The sequence below is a fragment of the Rana temporaria genome, chromosome 1, assembly GCF_905171775.1.
Source record: "Rana temporaria chromosome 1, aRanTem1.1, whole genome shotgun sequence".
NCBI classification, from domain to species: Eukaryota; Metazoa; Chordata; class Amphibia; order Anura; family Ranidae; genus Rana; species Rana temporaria.
This window is the reverse complement of record NC_053489.1, coordinates 259,108,160-259,128,038: the sequence shown is the minus strand read 5'-3', so window position 1 is coordinate 259,128,038 and position 19,879 is coordinate 259,108,160. Positions and strand designations below refer to the sequence as shown.

Below are 19,879 nucleotides of genomic sequence, written 5' to 3'. Positions count from 1 at the left end.
TGCACTCTCGCCCGCTGTCTGCCGGGTGAACGGTAGAAAGAGGTGTCCCGGAAGCAGCTCTGTTTCCTCTCATAGAGACGCCATGCGCCTCTTCTCTCCTCCTTGCAAGGGGTCCAATAGGATCGTCTGTCAGGTACCAGACCCACTTCCTGATTAGCCGGGAGGAGGATCAGGGTGGGCTCAAGACCCATGCTCTGCGACCTGAGCCCACGCTATTTTGAAGCTGATTAGAGCCTGTGGCTCTAATCAAGTGCTTAAAAAAAAAAAAACCCTGGCGGCTGTAATTCATGTGCCCGGTGACCTGAATGGGGCCTGAGTGTAACAGCACTGGTGAACGGAGTGAACTACAACTGCGGTTAGCAAGGATTTCAATGCGATTCTCTATACGACAACTCAGTATTTGGCCCCAAGTGTCACTCCTCGCAACAGTTTGGGGGATCTATACATCATCTCTGTGTCACATAAAGAAAGGCGTTGGGCTACTAAGCATGGACGCAATACAAAACATTAGCATTAGATCTTCCTATAGAACAGTGGTTCTCAACCTGTGGGTCGGGACCCCCTCGGGGGTCAAATGATGATTTTCCAGGGGTCACCAAATCCTGGGCTGTCCCTGAAGCCTGCACCTTTCTCCCAGCCTTTTAGTGGCCACCCAGCAGGGCTGTCCCTGAAGCCCGCGGCCGCCCACTCAGCTTCTTTGCAGCCACCCATTCAGTTCACAACATGGCTGGGGGGCAGAGACTAGAGGTTAGCTGACTGGTGAGGAATATGAAGTGGGAGGGGCTGGAGGAGACCCTATCTCCTGATTTCGGTAGAGGTGTCACTGCTACAGACACCACAAAGTCGGAGACACAGTGAGTAACACTACCTGCGATTATAGTTGCCATTAAAAGTCCCCACTACAGTTCTCACATCAGCAGATGACCTTCATCAAAAGCACCTAAGTTGGCCGATCAGAACTCCCCCCCATCATTGCCACTCATCCCATTCCCACCAAAGAGTAAGAGAAGGAATAAAAATAGAGAATACGTGCAAAGGAAAGGAAAATAGAGGAAGTAACAAAGAAACAGGGAGAGAAAGAACAAGAAAGACGGCTAGAGTGCGGGATGGAGGGAAAAAAAAATAGAAATTAGGATAGAGAGATAAAAGGGAAAGAAAGGAGAACAAAGAGTGGTAGATCCTAAAATGTACCATAAGGGGTTTTAATACTTTACTAGTGGAAGGGACTCAGGGAGCGCTAAATGTCCGTGGGTTAGGGGCGCAAATTACTTGATTTGCCTTGGGTGCTGACAACCCACGCTACAAATTTTTTTTACTAAGGGGTCCCCACAACTTGGGAAATTTTATCAAGGGGTCACGGCACTAGAATGGTTGAGAACCACTGCTATAGAACTACACGTGAAGGAATGACTACTTATCCGTTTGTAGGTATCTTTATGGAGGAGTTGGAATGTCCATGGTGCAAGATGTTAAAGGCATGTAGGTAGTTCGCAGCAATGCTGTAGTTGTAGGGGGAAGTCTTAGCAGCAAAGTAGTAGTGGTTTCTTGGAGTGGTGTTCCGGCAAAGGGAGCAAAGGCAGCAGCATGTGTAAGGTAGCTGAGCTGACAGGCTACGGCTGACAAAAATAGAACAGGGGTTGTATCTCCATTGAATGCCTTTATAGGCAGGAGATCAGGTGCAGTGCATCGCACTGATTTTAAACAGGGCGCCATGTGTGCGGCGCACTTCCGCATTCCACAGTGGAAGGCAGAGCGGCGCCGGGTGATGACATCATCGTACTAGTGCGGTATGCGCTCCAGCATGAAACGCATTACGGCGCCGAAAGCACCTGTGCATTAGCAATAAGAACAGGCGCGAGGAGCGCCTGTTACACGGACACGTGGATAGGGGGCGGCCACAGTGGCCGTGGATAGATTCATGCTATGCTTGAATCTATCAACTGCATATAGGGGGTGGAGAGGAGAGAGGGGGCAGCGTCCGGGCACCCCTAATGGAAGGGCCGCCACTAGTTTGGACATTAACAGACAGAAGAGAAAACACAATTTGTGGCTGAAGTGGAAATGCTGTATTATTATTGAACTATGCTGTTGCCTGGGGCCTCGATTTACTAAAACTGGAGTGTGCAAAATCTGATGCAGCTCTGCATAGAAACCAATCAGCTTCCAGTTTTTTATGTCAAAGTGCAATTGAACAGGCTGAAGTTAAAAGCTGATTGGCTACCATGCACAACTGCACCAGATTCTCCAGTTTTAGTAAATTAACCTCATGGTGTCTGTGCAAACAACATACACTGCGTTGCTGTGCTTTTGTACTTTGTTTAAAGCTTAATAAAACCTTTATTGAGCTTAAAATAGGTACATTTTCAGGCTTTCCAAGGCATTCCGTTAGGTCCAAGCAGTGGTCTAGAAAAAAAATGCAGACTCTGAAACGCTGCCCTTAAAATATAAGTTTTAGTACAAATTAAAAAGTATCACTTTATCCAATGATGATTCCTAGCTATACATAAGTTGATTCTTAACTGTAATATCTTAAAATATGTGTTAATGTATTAAGACCCCTGTTAATATTGTGACAAACTGTCATAGGTGGCATATGGACTAGACCTAAGGTGAGCATTGTATGCAGTCTGCAAGAGATACACACTTTACAATTTTGCACCTGGTTTGGATGCCAGGTAAAAAAATGGTGGAATAAAGGTGGGGGAGGTAAAGCTTAAACATTTGTGCACCTAAGACTGTTAGGCCCAGATTCACAAAGGAGATACGACGGAGTATCTCAGATACTCCGTCGTATCTCTCAGAGTATCTATGCGACTGATTCATAGAATCAGTTACGCATAAATATCCCTAAGATCCGACAGGTGTAATTGTTTTACACTGTCGGATCTTAGGATGCAGTACCGCGGCCGCCGCTGGGGGGGAGTTTGCGTCGTAAACCAGCGTCGGGTATGCAAATTAGGAGTTACGGCGATCCACGACGGTTTTTCGCGTTCGCTACGTCGCTGCTAGTCTAGTTTCCCATCGCAAATTTAGTCGTGGTTTTGGGTGCCCTAACTTTACACAGCACACGTATATGCTGTATAAAGTATGGCCGTCGTTCCTGCGTCGAAATTTAAAAATTCACGTCGTTTGCGTAAGACGTCCAGGAATACGGAAGTACGCTACGCACGTCGCCGTTCGAAAAAATTACGTCAATTCGCGCAAAGCACAGCAGGAATTTCAAAACGGAGCATGCGCAGTAGGTCCGGCGCGGGAGCGTGCCTAATTTAAATGGCACACGCCCCTTTAAATTACGTGGGCTTACGCTGGAGGCCGCCAGCGTAGGTTTTCATTGCAAGTGCTTTGTGAATCAGGCACTTGCGATGAAAACTTGCGGCGGTGTAACGTATCTACGATACGTTACGCCGCCGCACTTCTACGTGAATCTGGCCCTTAGTACTTTTGGTTTTGTAAGAGAAGAAATGATGCTGTACCCTCTGTGAGGAAAGACTTTTTGCTTCCCTTTTTTGAAGAACATTGTTTCTTAGTAAGAAGCAAATTGATGAATTTCGGCGAACAAGCCTTGGAGTTCCTGTTCTTAGTATTTAGTGAAAGGGGACATGTACTTTTATCATGCCATTCCTACCTGTCTCTCTTGCCATTTGACACCACTTTCTCATAAGTAGGGTTCACACTGTTAAAATAAGGCGCCCATGCAAGCAGGTACCAAAGTTGGCTCTTGCAGTATCGCAATGCACGTTTCAGCGCATTACACTACTTATTTCATTTAAAGTGTCATATAGCAACATTTCATCCATATGTCCACGCGACAGCTTGGATGTGTGGTGACATGGTGATATGCAGTACCATCCAATGCGTTGTGCAGACATGCTGCATATGCTCACACTAGCATTGTGGTGTGAGTGGGGAAGGACATAGAAAAGGCAAAACATTTAAGTATAGATATAAAATAAAAAAAAACACATTACAAATCCTTTTTGCTTTTTTTTATATAAGTGATCACATTCCCTCTGTTCTCAGCATCATAAGAGCTGGGGGAGGAGAAGCAACAGTACAGCAAGCTTCCCAGTGTAAGACTGTGTGTGTGGGGGGGGGGGGGGCAGGAAAAGTCTGATCATTGGAGGAGAGAGTTCCCATCACAGCTAGAGAACTGTGCTCTCATGTGTGATCAGTTTTTAATAGGAAAGCAGAGGGATTGGCAGGAACACCTTGGATGTCACACAAAGGAAGCCATACAAAGAGAACAGGATACTTTCTCATACAAGTACATGGTACAGCAGGCACATATTAGGAATATGAAATGCAGGGTTTATATATTCTTTAAATGTAGGTCATGCTAGAACACATGGAAAGGAGTTGTTTCATTTCTAATTTTAAACTGAATGGGTTGTTTTACAAGATGATCGTTTACAATCACTTATCATATAACCAAAAAAATGCAGGTCACTGCACATAGTGTGAACAAGCCTTGAAGTTGTAATTATCTGTATATGGGGCAGCATTTAGCCCATCTCACTGCCGATTTAGTATACATTTTATAGGAAAGGGTTTGGGGGGATCAGCAGTTTTTTTCTGTTCATGGCAGGAAAGACTTTTTAACTCAAAATAACGTGATTTGGAAATGCTGCCCTATTGACTGATGCAAAGTATATATTTAAAAGAAATGTCAATTTTAATGATGGAGCTGCTACACATGCCAGCAGATTTCAGCAAGTTTGTATATTGCAGCATAGTATTAAAGCGGTTGTAAACCCCAATTTAAAAAAATAAAATAAAAATAATAACCTGCAAGACAAAGCCATAATGAGCTAGTATGACTTAGCATACTAGCTCATTATGCATTACCTTAGATCGAAGCCGCCAAAGCCATCCTCATCTTCCCCTCCGGCCGCAGACATCTCTCCAGAAAGGTTACTTCCATGTATCGCCGCTCCAGCGCTCCGATTGGCCGGAGCAGCGATGCCGTCACTCCGCGCAGGCGCCATCAAAGCCGCCATTGTCCATTGATAAAACCGGTATTCTCAGTGCGCCTGCGCCGTTGTCTACGGCGCTCATGTGCCGTAGACAACGGTGCATTCTTTGGGGCAAATGTCTCCTAAACCGTGTAGGTTTAGGAGATATTGCAAACACCTACAGGTAAGCCTTAATCTAGGCTTACCTGTAGGTAAAACATGTCAGAGAGGGTTTACAACCACTTTAACTATGTTCCTAATAGTGCAGCATCAGCATGGGTGTACTTAAAAATAAGGTTGTAAATCAAAAATAAAAAGTCAAAAGACCAAAAATGTATATTAATATTATTAATGATAATAATATAAAAAATATATATATATATATATATATATATATATATATATATATATATATATATATATATATATATATATATATATATTAGAGCTGCTCGATTAATCGTCAAGAATCGTTATCGCGATCTTTTTCCCGTTGCAATTCTTGACACAGGGTTTCAGATCTTTGACATGAAAAGAATTTTCTCTCTGCACTTTGGTATGCAAAAAATTTCCTCTGCTCTCAGCCAAAAGTCAAAGTCTGGGCAATTTGCCAAGTCTGGGCAGCCTGCCAAGTTTTGAAAACATTCTTTATCAGTGGAAAGTTATGTCTAAACATTGTATCACATCAAAGGAATAAACTTCTGTATGTAAATTAGGAACGTTTAACCACTTAAACACCTAACCTTTTTCTGACAGCTCTTTTCAAGTTAAAATCATAATTTTTTGCTCGAAAATTACTTAGAACCCCCAAACATTATATCATTTTTTAGTAGAGAGCCTGGAGAATAAAATGGCGGTTGTTGCAATATTTTATGTTGCACTGTATTTGCGCAGCAGTCTTTTTAAATGCAATTTTTTTTGGAAAAAAATCACTTTAATGAATTTAAAAAAAAAAAAGTTAGCCCATTTTTTTTGTATAAATGTAAAAGATTTTACGCCGTGAGAGAATCGTGATCTTCATTCTAAGCAAAAAAATTGTGATTCTGATTTTGGCCAGAATCGTGCAGCTCTAATATATATACAGTACAGACCAATAGTTTGGACACACCTTCTCATTCAAAGAGTTTTCTTTATTTTCATGACTATGAAAATTGTAGATTCACACTGAAGGCATCAAAACTATGAATTAACACATGTGGAATTATACATAACAAAAAAGTGTGAAACAACTGAAAATATATTTCATATTCTAGGTTCTTCAAAGTAGCCACCTTTTGCAGCAGACACATCTCTAGAACTGGTAAGAGGGGACTGTGTGAATCAGGCCTTCATAGTAGAATGTCTGCTAGGAAACCACTGCTAAAGAAAGGCAACAAGCAGAAGAGACTTGTCTGGGCTAAAGAACACAAGGAATGGACATTAGACCAGTGGAAATCTGTGCTTTGGTCTGATGAGTCCAAACTTGAGATCTTTGGTTCCAACCCCCGTGTCTTTGTGCGACGCAGAAAAGATGAACGGATGGACTCTACATGCCTGGTTCCCACCGTGAAGCATGGAGAAGGAGGTGTGATGGTGTGGGGGTGCTTTGCTGGTGACACTGTTGGGGATTTATTAAAAATTGAAGGCATACTGAACCAGCATGGCTACCACAGCATCTTGCAGCGGCATGCTATTGCATCCGGTTTGCGTTTAGTTGGACCATCATTTATTTTTCAACAGGACAATGACCCCAAACACACCTCCAGGCTGTGTAAGGGCTATTTGACCAAGAAGGAGAGTGATGGGGTGCTGCGCCAGGTGACTACCTCTTGAAGCTCATCAAGAGAATGCCAACAGTGTGCCAAGCAGTAATCAAAGCAAAAGGTGGCTACTTTGAAGAACCTAGAATATGAAATATATTTTCAGTTGTTTCACACTTTTTTGTTATGTATAATTCCACATGTGTTAATTCATAGTTTTGATGCCTTCAGTGTGAATCTACAATTTTCATAGTCATGAAAATAAAGAAAACTCTTTGAATGAGAAGGTGTGTCCAAAACCTTTGGTCTGTACTGTATATAGATTTTTCCTAAATAACTTCCTGCAATATAACAAATGGTCTACTCTCTGAATTCATGACCTGTCCTATAAAGAATTCACACACTGTGCTAAACTGCTGTTCTCTGTGCATACTGCACAGTTCTTTTATACACCAGAGTCAGAACAGAACGAATCTGGACAAAGCAAAGGCTAAATACATATCTGAGTATTTCAATATTTGTTATAAATAGAAATGTTCTTTAAAAATAATCAGGTTGCTAGGGTAACACGCTCTGCTTTTTCATCAAACTCCTTCCAGAGCGACAGCAATAACCATAACACACAGTAATACCTTTGACATTACCTACGCTACAGTACAGCTTGGCAGAACAGAACACTGAAGCAGGGATTACTACAAGTACTCACAGTGACTCACTACTCTGCCGGGGTCCTTGAAAAACCGTGAAACACAAACATCTATGAATGTTTCAGTATGACAATTAGAAGTCTCAATTCAAAAACAAGCCTGACTCAAAAATAGAAAACTTCATTAATTAAAATGTAAGTTAACAATTTCCATAGCAGGTCATATGAATAATTCTTAATAATAATACTTAAAAGGACAAATAAACTTCTAGTAATAAAGTACAAATAAACTAATCAAACCGCCCCCCATTCATCTGCTACTTACTGTACAGGCACAGCCTCTTCCGCTGTATACATTAGGGTTGGTTTACTAAAACTGGGGAGTGCAAAATCTGGTGCAGCTCCGCATAGAAACCAGCTTCCAACTTTTTTGTCAAAGCTCAATTGAACAAGCTGAAGTTAGAAGCCGATTTGCTAACATGCAAAGCTGCATTCGATTTCGCACTCTCCAGTTTAAGTAAATCAACCCCATTGTCTGGGCTGGAATCTTCAGCGCTGTCCATGCTTGCATAGTGCAGCCTCAGACTTAAACAGGGCCGTACTCTGAGCGTCTCTAAGCTCAGAATATGTTCACATTTAAGTCTACGAGTGTTTGCTGTGAAGATTTCAATTGTGGTGGTTTTCAAGATTAGTTTAGGGGTGGGAGGGGGTTCAGGGCTAGTTCAAGTTAGAGCTGCTTGGGGGCTACTGCACCTTTTTACTATAAGATGACTTTTCCATTAATGGATAGCTAAACTGAAGAACAACAATGCAGTTAATTGCAGTGTACAGCCTTTACAGACTGTGTTCGTTTTCTTTTTTTGCATACCCATAACATTTTTAGTAAATACAGAAAAATATATTTTTCTTTCAATTATTTTTATTAGAAAATATCCAAAACAAGAATTACAGAAATTACCAATATACAGGCAGCTAGCGCCAATAGCGTTTTATAAATCATCCAAAAGAGAACATTAAGTGTGTTTGAAAGGGTAAAAACAGTTGTCAAATTGCATACAGAGAGAACATAACACATGGTTCGCCTTCATTCCTAAACCAAAGTATTAGAGCATACTAGAAAGGTATTAGGCTAATGCCGCGTACACACAACCGTTTTTCGGGTTCTAAAAAATTATGTTTTTAAGGGTCTAGAAAAAAACGACTTTTTTCAACCCGATTATTAAAACGGCCTTGCCTACACACAATCGTGAACAAAAAATGCTCTAGCAAAGCGCGGTGACATACAACACGTACAACGATACTATAAAGGGGAAGTTCCATTCAGGTGACGCCACCCTTTGGGCTGCTTTAGCTGGTTTTGTGTTAGTAAAAGACGATTCGCGCTTTTCTGTCTGTTACAGCGTGATGAATGTGCTTACTCCATTACGAACGGTAGTTTTACCAGAACGAGCGCTCCCGTCTCATAACGTGCTTCTGAGCATGCGCGTTTTTTTTCACGTCGTTAAAGCCCAATCACGACCATTTTTTACAACCTTAAAAACGTAGTGAAAAAATAGAGCACGTTCAAAAATTTTAATGCCCATTTTTTAAGATCGTTAAAAATGCTCTGAAGCCCACACACGATCGTTTCCCTACCGAGTCATTGTAAAATGACGTCGGAGGGAATCCTCCCTCCCTCAGAGTGGACGTCATATGACATCCTTGCACTCCCGGGCGACTAGGGGGCGTGCGCGCGCCCCCCGCCACATTGCTCGGGACCCGGTGCGTGTGCCCGGTGGCCACGATGTCCGCCGGCCACCCGCCATTGCCCACAATCACGGCAGGACCATGGATCTGTGTGTGTAAACACACAGACCCTTGTCCTGTCAGCGGTGAGGAGACCGATTTGTGTTTCCAGTATAGGGGAACACACATCAGTCTCCTCCCCTTGTAAGTCGCCTCCCCCTACAGTCAGAACACACTTTAGGGAACATATTAACCCCTTCCTCGGCCCCTAGTGTTAACCCCTTCCTTGCCAGTCACATTTAATGTAATCACAGTAATCAGTGCAGTTTGATAGCACTAATCGCTGTATAAATGTCGATGGTCCCAAAAATGTGTCAAAAGTGTCCGATATGTCCCCCGCAATGTCACAATAAAAAAAAAAAAAAAAAAAAAAAAAAAAAAAAAAAAATCGCAGATCGCCACCATTACTAGTAAAAAAAAAAAAACAATACCATAATTCTATTCCCTATTTTGTAGATGCTAGAACTTTTGCGCAAACCAATCAAATACGGTTATTGCGATTTTTTTTTTTTTTACCAAAAATATGTAGAAGAATACGTACCGGTCTAAACTGAGGAAAAAATAGTTTTTAAAAAAAAAAGATTATGATATTTAATAAATCAAAAAGTAAAAGATATTGTTTTTTTCAAAATTGTCGCTCTTCTTTTGTTTATAGCGCAAAAAATAAAAACCGCAGAGGTAATCAAATACCACCAAAAAAAAGCTCTATTTGTGGGAAAAAAAAGGGCGTCAACTTTGCTTGGGCGCCACGTTGCACGACCGCGCAATTGTCATTCAAAGTGCGACAGCGCTGAAAACTAAAAAATTGGCCTTGGCAGGAAGGGGGTGAAAATGTCCTGTATGGAAGTGGTTAATTGAACATGTGGCCAGCAGCAGCAGAGGACTAAAAGCTCCTCCTGCTTATGTTTCCCTGGAGACAGACTGGGAAAGAGATGGGTCATGTAACAGCTGTATATCGATTATGAAAAAGGTACTTAGATGTTTTTTGTTTTTTTATTAAAATAATCACAGTGCCATCATACATATACAGAAATAAAAGATACAATGTAAATTAAACAGTGTGCATCTAGAATCACTTTAAGCACAGACCATGTTTTCCTGTTACTGGTGACTCAATGTATACGGGCATCTGTACCACTGGGTAGAGAACAAACCAATTGGTTAAAACCAAGACTGTTGAAGAAAGATCAATCATTGCAGCATGGACTTCAAAATCTTTCAGTGTAACAACGTACATGTGGTTATTTATGACATGATCTTCGCAAACTGCAAAAGTATCTTCATTAAATGTCACATATAACGACAAACCTTTCTAAAAATATACAGTATATACTATATAGAGAAAAATAAATTAAAGTGTATATTACCCTAAACATTTGGGGGGGGGGTTAGTGTGTGCCCCCCACATATGTGTATTTTAAAAACCTTAGTGTCTAATTTTCATGTGCTTTTCCCATCTGAAGTGCTTGGTTGATCATGCCCATGCATGGTCATATGACAGCACTTTCTTAAAAAGATAAGAAAGATCAAACTAAGCAAAAGCAGTTATGGTGCCTGCATAAATATACCTGTATTAAAAGGTGTCTATATCATTGTATGTTTACAACTACTTTAAGGCAAACCTGCACTCAAAGTGGCAGCTAAAAAAAAATATATATATTTTGGGGTGGCGAAGGGTTCATAGAGCTCTCAGGTTGCAGAGATTTCCTCCCACAGTCTGCATTGAAGCTTGGCAGAAAATGGAAATAATCTCCTCAAAGTGAAAGCAGACACTTTCACTAAATCAGGTGTCCTGACTGGGAGATTTCCGATTGGCTTTTCCTCTAGTGACAAAAATTCCTCCCGCTTTATGCTTCATTGATCAGGGCCATGGAGGACATTCAAAAACATAAAATCTGACAGAGCAAGTCCTTACCATTCTATACGAAGAATTGATCTTCATAGGCCTTTTTTCTTTTTACTGTGTGTTACGGGCTTGGGGGAATCTTGAGGAAATGCCTGGTTTCTGCAGAACCTGTACCCTCCTTACGGTTTCTGGGTTCACATGGAATCTAAAATTGATCATAGAGGGAGATCAATGGATGCATGTTCACCGATCTCTCCTTTAAATGACCTTGGATATATGCAGAACTAAGCAGTCAGAACATCAGAGGCAAAAAGACTGTTTTCGATCTGCATAGACTGGAGGCACAGGAGTCATCAGATGTCTACTAAACATCTAGTAAAGGAGGTCCATGGCTGTTCTGTCACAAAGGGGGGGTTGAAAGCCCCTGGTCTTAGTAATAAATAAATAAAAATGTATTAAAATGAATGGGATGTTGACTAGATAAAAGATGCATTAATGAAAACAGGGATATTATTAACCACTTTCCACACTATACCACATATATTTGGCCTGGTGGGACAAACGTTAGTTTAGGGGGATATACCAGTACGACCCCCTGTTCTCACCATGCAGCGGTTTGATCTGTGTTTGCTATGTCCCTCGGAAACAACAGATCATTATAGAAACTGGCCCTGTACCATGTGACTGTTGTGACCAATCACATTGCACTGCAGCCTTTAAAGTCTTTCCTTTTACAGCAATCCACACTCAAGAAGAATAAAAAAGAAAACTGATCACTTTCACTATAGCAGTACATTGTCACTATGGTGGCATTGCACTGCCCTGGTTAGTGAAGGGATCAGAGACACAGTATACCATTACAGCATACAGTGTCTCTGATCAATGGCCAAACCAGAACAATGTCACCATAGTGACACAGCACTGCTCTGGTGACAGTGTTTTTTTTTTGTTTTGTTTTTTGGGCTCATTTACATCTGCGGTGCTCTCTGAAGAGTGATCAGCATTCCGATTGCTCTGCAGAGAGCATTTAGAAGGTGTATCGCCTCCTCACTCACTGCCTGTTTTAACACCCTAAATGCTTGACTACTGCAAGCAACCCTGTACATCGTAAGCAGTTACGGGGCAGTTACAGTATAGCCCCGTTCACTTGAATGGATCACGCTCGGCTCAGCAGGCAGTAGTGGCCACCAAGAAGCACAGGGGGTTGAATTCTTGCTGTGGCATATGTACACCCCCCAGCAACTATAGACCAAAAAATGGGTAGTGGTGCCGATAAATAGGGGGATAGATGAAGATGGGAGACCTGTATAAATTACTTTAGCAGTCCAAAACAACCTTGGTAGTCTTTGAGGGGGGAAAGCAGACTCCAGATATGCATATGACAAGATAAACACAGGCAGCTCTAGGTTAGAACTGAAAACATTTTAATGAGATACAGGTGCATTATCCGGTAACATGGAGGTTAAAGAAGTAAGGCAGGAGTCCAACCACCAGCAGAATCTCTGGGACCACGGCGATGAAACCCAGGCTTGGATCAGGCCGATGGTGAGGGCTAGAACGCGGCGCTTGGCACAATGACGTCACTGGTGGATTGCAACGACATTTTGGAACATGCGCACTGGTAGATGGGACTTGCTCCTTTGTCAAGCCCCAGCAACTACCTGCCCAGCTAAAGGGGAATAGTTTAGGGCTAGTAAAAATGCAGGTAAACCTTGGGATTTTACCACCCCTCAACAACAAGAGTAAACAAGCCCTTATACACTCACTACACCAGTGCAGCCAGTCACAGTATCCCTGAACATTACTATGCCAGTCTCGATGTCACCAGAAGGCCTCGTTCATATTGGGTGTATTAATAAGAACCATGTGCGAGGGCCATGTTTACCCACACGGGGATGCACAGGTGTTCTGTGCATCCCTGTGCAGGTAATCCCATTTATGTCTATTGGGACACAGTAGCTATATGGACACAGCCACTGATCCCAGTCTGACATCCATGTGGGTGCAAGGTCTGAACACAGACAATGTGATTTTGGGGACATGCAGCCGCGCAGATGTTAGATTAATAGACATAAATGGGACTGCACGGAACACCTGTACATCCCCATATGGGTAAATACAGCTCTTGCAGGGAGCACATTTACCCACTCAGGGATGCACAGTCGTTCCTTGCATCCATGTGTAGGCAGTCTCATCGATGTCTACTGGGAAGAAACAGCTGCAAGAACACAACCTCTGCTTCCAATCTGCATCCATAAGGGTGCGGGTACAAGGCCTAAAAGTAGACAGTGTGACCAGCCAGTCACAGCATCCCTGATCAACATCACACTGGTCACTAACCTGTCTAGGGTGCCCGCGATGTTGCCAGCAGTAGCCGAGCAATCGCTCGTCTCTCGGCTGCCCCCGCCGCCATCCTCAGTGAGGGAATCAGGAAGTGAAGCGTTGCGGCTTCACTGACCGGTTCCCTACTGCGCATGCGCGTGGCGCGTCCTCACTGGTCCCCGCTGTCTCCCAGAAGACAGCGGAGGGTGACGCAAAGGTGCTTGACTTCTGCCGGAGTCTATTCACGGAAGTGGGTGCAAATACCTTTATTATACAGGTATCTGCCCCCCCTCCCCCCTGAAAGGTGCCAAATGTGACACTGGAGGGGGGTTCCGAAAAGCGGAGGTTCACTTTTTGTGTGGACCTCCGCTTTAATATTTACCTTAAATCACATTGCCAATTGCATATTGTACTTGTTTGTAGCCTAAATAGTGACATTTTCACGTAAATCTGTAACTTTTGAAATTGCCAGGAAATCTTCTCTGTGCCAGTACATTTTGGGTGTCCTGTCAGTAAAGTTCAATCTGGTAGGTGGGCAACACTGTACACAACGAGTGAGTTTGAACCCGTGCATTCCTGTGTGGTGCATTTTGACAGGTATGGGTTGCAGAATGCATTGAACCGCGGTGCACTACTTTTATAAATGCATGGTACCATGCAAATTATATTTTAGGTGCCATTAATACACTGGCACCCACAGGCAGATTGCAAGGGCAGTGTGATCACATGCAGTGTGGAAAACGTGCACAGAACACACCTTTCCTGCGCTGTGTTCTGGTGTGAACCGGCCCTAAGTCTGTGTGATGATATGTCATTTTACTAGCACATGCCACATTTGAAATATTACAGTCTGGCAGTAAGATGCGTTTGTCCCTTCAGCTTTAAACAGTAACCTATGCTGTAAAATCTATTTTTCTTTTCTAATAATCTCCATATACTTCTACTACCAATGGGGACTGATTCACACAGCACACAAGCACCTCTCTCTCTAATACAATATCCTACAAAGCTTCCTTTCACACTGCAGCAAATCAGCCCCGGCGCACTCATGATGACGTCACGCTGTTACCTTGTTCCTCTCCCTCCAGGTATCTGACCCTCAGTTCGTCCTCGCTCTTCGCCTCCGAGCTGTACTGGCGCCCCTCACAGACGGACAAGCAGCACAACTGCACCTGCCCCCCGAGCTTCTGTCCGCGGGGGACCCGCCACGAGGCGGCGCGTGCAACCCATGCTACCCCACCGCTGTAGCCCAAGACCCTCAAGCCAGCCAGAGCCGCCATGCTGGTGACGTCACTGAAATGCAGCCACTGCAAGCTTCTCTGGGAATACTGCTCCTGCTGGTGTGTTCATAAAGTAATGTTGTTTATAAAGTTAGTTTAAAGAAAGAAAGAATATGTGGTGGTTCAGGTGACTACTCGGCAGGTGGGCTGCTTGTGAAAGCCTGGCGGGGTGATATATAAAGTGTTAAGTGTGCTGAGCTCAGTAACGTGGGGAAAGTAATAGCTCAGCTAGTCTGGGGATGGAAGAAATGGTGACTCACAGGTTCATGACTGGAAATAACGGTCAGCACAGTTGTGTAACCTAAAATATAACACTATAAAGGAGTTACAAGCAAACCTATTTTTATGTTTTTTTCTAAGAGAACAATTTATAGGGGGAGATTTACTGACACTGGAACACTCAGAATCTGCTGCAGCTGGGCATAGTAACCAATCAGCTTCTAGCTTCAGTCTGTTCAATTAAGCTTTGACAATTAAACCTGGAAGCTGATTGGTTGCTATGCACAGCTGCAGCAGTTTTAGTAAAGCTCCCCCATAGTGGCCATGTATATGTCCAAGGCTTGTCCAGCCAAATCCTTTTGTTTTTATTGTAGTCCAAGTGCACCAGAAAGCAGTCACTGTACAATTATCGGGGGGCTTTCTGTGCTCCACAGCTTTATGTACAGTATATAAGAGTGTGTATACACGGGACTGGGAATGTGCCTCAGCCGCTTAGTCCTAGTTTACACAAGTGTATTTAAGGTGTTTGTTAACCCCCAAAAAATAGAGATCATTGTCCCGTAAAGCAGATTAAACGGCACAGTGCTTATGCTGTCTAATCTGCCCCCCTCTAAACTGGAATAAAAAGGGGACTTCCTGTGTCCCCCTCTCTGTACTGACCACAATAATCAGGGATGCTGAGCCCTGACCACCGTGGTCAGGGTACATCCCTTTTGTCATCCGCAGCTCTCCTCTGCTCTGTCCCCCTCATCCCTGCCTGTCAGCTCCATGTCTGTGTCTCTGCCCCCCCCACCGCTATTAGTACAAATAAAACATGATATAATGTCACTGGCAGACCCTCTATTATAGGCAGGCATAGCACACTGTGTACATTTTTTATAAAAACGAGGCTTGTAAATACAGATGTAGCGCCCTGCTCCTGATGACCAGGCGCTATGTTTAAATTAAGGCCCTTTCACACTGGGGCGGGAGGCGCGATGGCGGTATAGCGCCGCTAAAAATAGCGGCGCTATACCGTCGGATTTGCCGCGCGATTCAGCCGCTAGGGGTACAGTATTAACCCCAGCTAGCGGGCGATAAAGGGTTAATACCGCGGTTTCCCAGATCTACGTCACCTCGCGAAGCGCCCCCCTCTCGCCCCTGATCCCGACGGGTGCGATCACCGCCGGGCACCCGCTATCGCTCGTTACAGAGCGAGAACCGAAAGCTGTGTGTAAACACACAGCTCCTGGTCCTGTCAGGGCGGGAAATTACCTATCGTCTGTTTATACAATGTATGAACAGCGATTTGTCATTTCCTCATGTCAGTCCCACCTCCCCCTTCAGTTAGAACACACCCAAGGGACATGATTAGCCCCTTCCTTGCCCCCTAGTGTTAACCCCTTTTTATAGTAATCAATGCATTTTTATAGCACTGATCATCCCAAAAATGTGTCAAAAGTGTTCGATGTGTCCGCCATAATGTCGCAGTACCGATAAAAATCGCTGATCGCCGCCATTACTATTAAAAAAAAAATATTAATAAAAATGCCATAAAACTATCCCCTATTTTGTAAACGCTATAACTTTTGCACAAACCAATCAATAAACGCTTATTGCGATTTTTTTGTTTTTTTAACAAAAAATATGTAGAAGAATACGTATCGGCCTAAACTGAGGGAAAATTTTTTTTTTTATATATTTTTGGGGGATATTTATTATAGGAAAAAGTAAAAAATATATTTTTTTTTCAAAATTGTCGCTCTGTTTTTGTTTATAGCGCAAAAAATAAAAACCGCAGAGGTGATCAAATACCACCAAAAGACAGCTCTATTTGTGGGAAAAAAAGGACGCCAATTTTGTTTGGGAGCCACGTCGCACGACCGCGCAATTGTCAGTTAAAGTGACGCAGTGCCGAATCGCAAAAAGTGGCCCGGTCATTGACCAGCAATATGGTCCGGGGCTGAAGTGGTTAAGGCTAAATCAGCCTCTGTTCCGGCTATGGCTGTGCTTGGAGGGTTTTCCCATTGTTTGCCTGTAGGCGGTGTTACTACCACAGGCCAATGTTGGAACACAGGCAAGCCAGAGTGTATTGGGTGTTTTTCTCCGGGAACAGCCCAGTGGGAGTGGTCTCCACCCTGGGCATTCTGGGGAAGGATACTTAAGGGGCAGACGCCGTTTTCTCAGTCTCTTTGCCTCATGGCCCTCCTGACTCGAGGTATGTGATGGTCCATTTTCAGACCACGTTGGCCCGAAGCTGCATTTTTGCCAGGTAGGCCCAGTTGTCTTGAATGGGGCCTGCACTTTGAAGGTGTTCCTGTGCTGTCTGTCCTGCGGGTGGAAGCCACTCAATTGAGGAAACCAGGGGAGGACCTGTCCTTGAGATGACCAAGCGGAAGGCTGGTATCTCGGGAGAGACCTGGTAAATTTATTGGAGGATGCACCGTATTCTATGATGCCTTACAGTGTTGCCGGTGCAGTGTCATATTCTGCTACCTATCGTAGAATGCTGCGGAAGTCACGTGACGGCCAACTGCGCATGCGCAATGCGCTCCAACGGCAAATGTGATGCATTCCAGGGGGTTTACGACACTACCCTTCAGTGAACCATCACAATTTGTCACGGAAGTGACGTATTGCCATAGACGGAGCGGGGAGAGAGAGAGAGAGAGACCCATTCAGAGCGAGAGAGAAATAGAGATACTGAGATACATTCAGAGCGAGAGAGGGATACAGATATAGAGATACTGAGAGAGAAGCGGGGCTCAGGGAGGGGATTACCTCCCCTATGTGCATTACTTCCCTTATATAAAATATATGCACACAATCTCTCTCTCGCTCTGAATGTATTACGGTATCTCTATATCTCTATTTCTCTCTCGCTGTGAATGGGTCTCTCTCTCTCTCCCCCCGCTCCGTCTATGGTAATACGTCACTTCCGTGACAAATTGTGATGGTTCACTGAAGGGTAGTGTCGTAAATCCCCTGGACCGCATCGCATTTGCCGTTGGAGCGCATGCGCAGTTGCCCGCCATGTGACTTCCGCAGCATTCTGCGATAGGGAGCAGAATATGACAACACACCGGGTCGGCTTAAAAGCTCTAAACTGTACGACTGGAAATCGGGGTACTAAATCCTGTGGCAGAGGATTCTGGAATAGTTTATTTCTACTTTTAAAGAAAGGTCTGTGGCAGAGACTGTATTCTTTTTGTCCGTGCATCATCCCGGCTGCTAGGCCAGTTAAAGGGGCCTATCCGGGTGAGCAATACCCACTCAGAAATAAACCCTCCTATCCTTTAGAGCAAAGGAAGCTGCCTCAGTTTTATCAGCAACTGCCATGGTGTTGCATATGTGATCAGTTATGACACCAGCCATTTGATTGTTTGGTTGAGGACATAAGCATATGTGACAGTTTGAAATCCCAGTATTCCAGGAATGTAATTGTTTTTTAAACCGTTAAATCGATGGATTTAGTTCTGCTTTATGATTTACTGCTGTTCTGGGGCTCAGGGCTTCAGCAAAATGGCAGCCTCCAGCAAGAAGAAACAGGAGCAATGCTGGAAGTAATTTACAGCATACACTAATTTGGCAGCATAATTATTAAAGCGGATGTGCCATGGGAACAAAATATTAAAAGCCAGCAGCTACAAATACTGCAGCTGCTGACTTTTAATATTAGGACACTTACCTGTCCTGGAGTCCAGCGCCGATCGCAGCAGAGCACGAGCGATCGCTCGTCACTCTGCTGCTCCCCCCGCCATCCACGCTGAGGGAACCAGGAAGTGAAGCGCTGCGGCTTCACTGCCCGGTTCCCTACGGCGCATGCGCGAGTCGCGCTGCGCCCGCCGATTGGCTCACACGCTGTGTGCTGGGAGCCGAGTGTTCCCAGCACACAACGGGCGACAGACGGGATGTGACGGAATGCCCGTCTTTCGCCCGTAGCGTGTGGCCGGAAGTGGGTGCAAATACCTGTCTTTAGACAGGTGTCTGCACCCCCCTCCCCCCTGAAAGGTGTCAAATGTGACACCGGAGGGGGGGAGGGTTCCGATCAGCGGGACTCCACTTTAGGGTGGAGGACTAAAGAACTAAAGAACATTTTTGAACAAGTTATTATGGGTAAAGTTCTGCTTTAAGGTCATTCCATTACATGGTACCTTTGACTGTAAGCACATAGGGTTCTTCCAGGGCAAAGTCACATTAAAAGGAAAAACCCTCCTCTTCACCCACTGCCTCTTGCTTATGCTGATGTTCCCAAAGAGCTCATATTCCATCCTGAACTGGATTAGAGGAGAACACTTGCAACTATCAATGGCTTGGCAGATTAGTGAAACAACTTCCATAATGGATGTTCAAGAAAAACAGCTCCTTCAGAACAATTTTTATAGGTAAAGTTTTCATGTTGGAGTTCTCAAAACTGCGAGATACTGGACAAGAACGGAAATCTTGAATAGAAGACAATTGTTTCTGCGGTAGGAATCCGATCATGTGTGGTGTGATCTATAAGACCTGGACCTTGAAAATGAATTACCTTTTGTGATGCGTCTTTTTGTTTTCAATTTCATATACAGTATATGTCATAGGTAAAAGAGAAAAAAATAACATCTCTTGTCAAGAAAGAAAAGATTTGCCCTTTTAAAAAAAAAAAATGAACTAATCTTAAAGTGTTACTAAACCCACAACAGTAAACTTAGTCTGTATATGCAGTAAAGCATGCTTGTTATACTCACTGTGGAACCTAAGAGGTTAATCCTCCAGGTTGTGTAAAAAGGCTGTTTGAGCCTTTCTTCTCTGATCCTCCCTTTCTTCCACTGTCCCCAATTCATCTCCTGATGGAACAGGGCCTTTGGAGTCACCCTGCACAAGCTAGTTTTTTTTTTTTTTTACTGGGCAGGTGCATGTGATCAGCCCCAGGCCAATCAGAAGTCATCCAGTCTCATAGGACAGTCAAAGGAGAATGAAAACTCCTCCTACAAGCTTTAACCAGACACTGATAGAATGCTGATGAGAAAAGGTATATAGCAGTTTATATTTACTAAAATAATTGCATTTCCATGTTCTGTGTACTGTGGGAGACCGGAAATAAGGAATGCAGGGTCCTGGGTTTAGTAACA

At 43.7% G+C, this 19,879-nt stretch overlaps 1 protein-coding gene across 1 annotated transcript in view; it reads right to left on the bottom strand.

The window, feature by feature from the left end:
- AUH (AU RNA binding methylglutaconyl-CoA hydratase) overlaps window positions 1–14,604 on the bottom strand; it is a 298,019-nt gene extending 283,415 nt beyond the window's left edge. The window contains exon 1 of the mRNA XM_040354848.1: window positions 14,360–14,604. Within this exon, the coding sequence (XP_040210782.1) occupies window positions 14,360–14,570 (211 nt within the window). The 5' untranslated portion in view covers window positions 14,571–14,604. The remainder of the gene's footprint in view (window positions 1–14,359) is intronic.
- Between the last annotated feature and the right edge of the window lie 5,275 nt (window positions 14,605–19,879).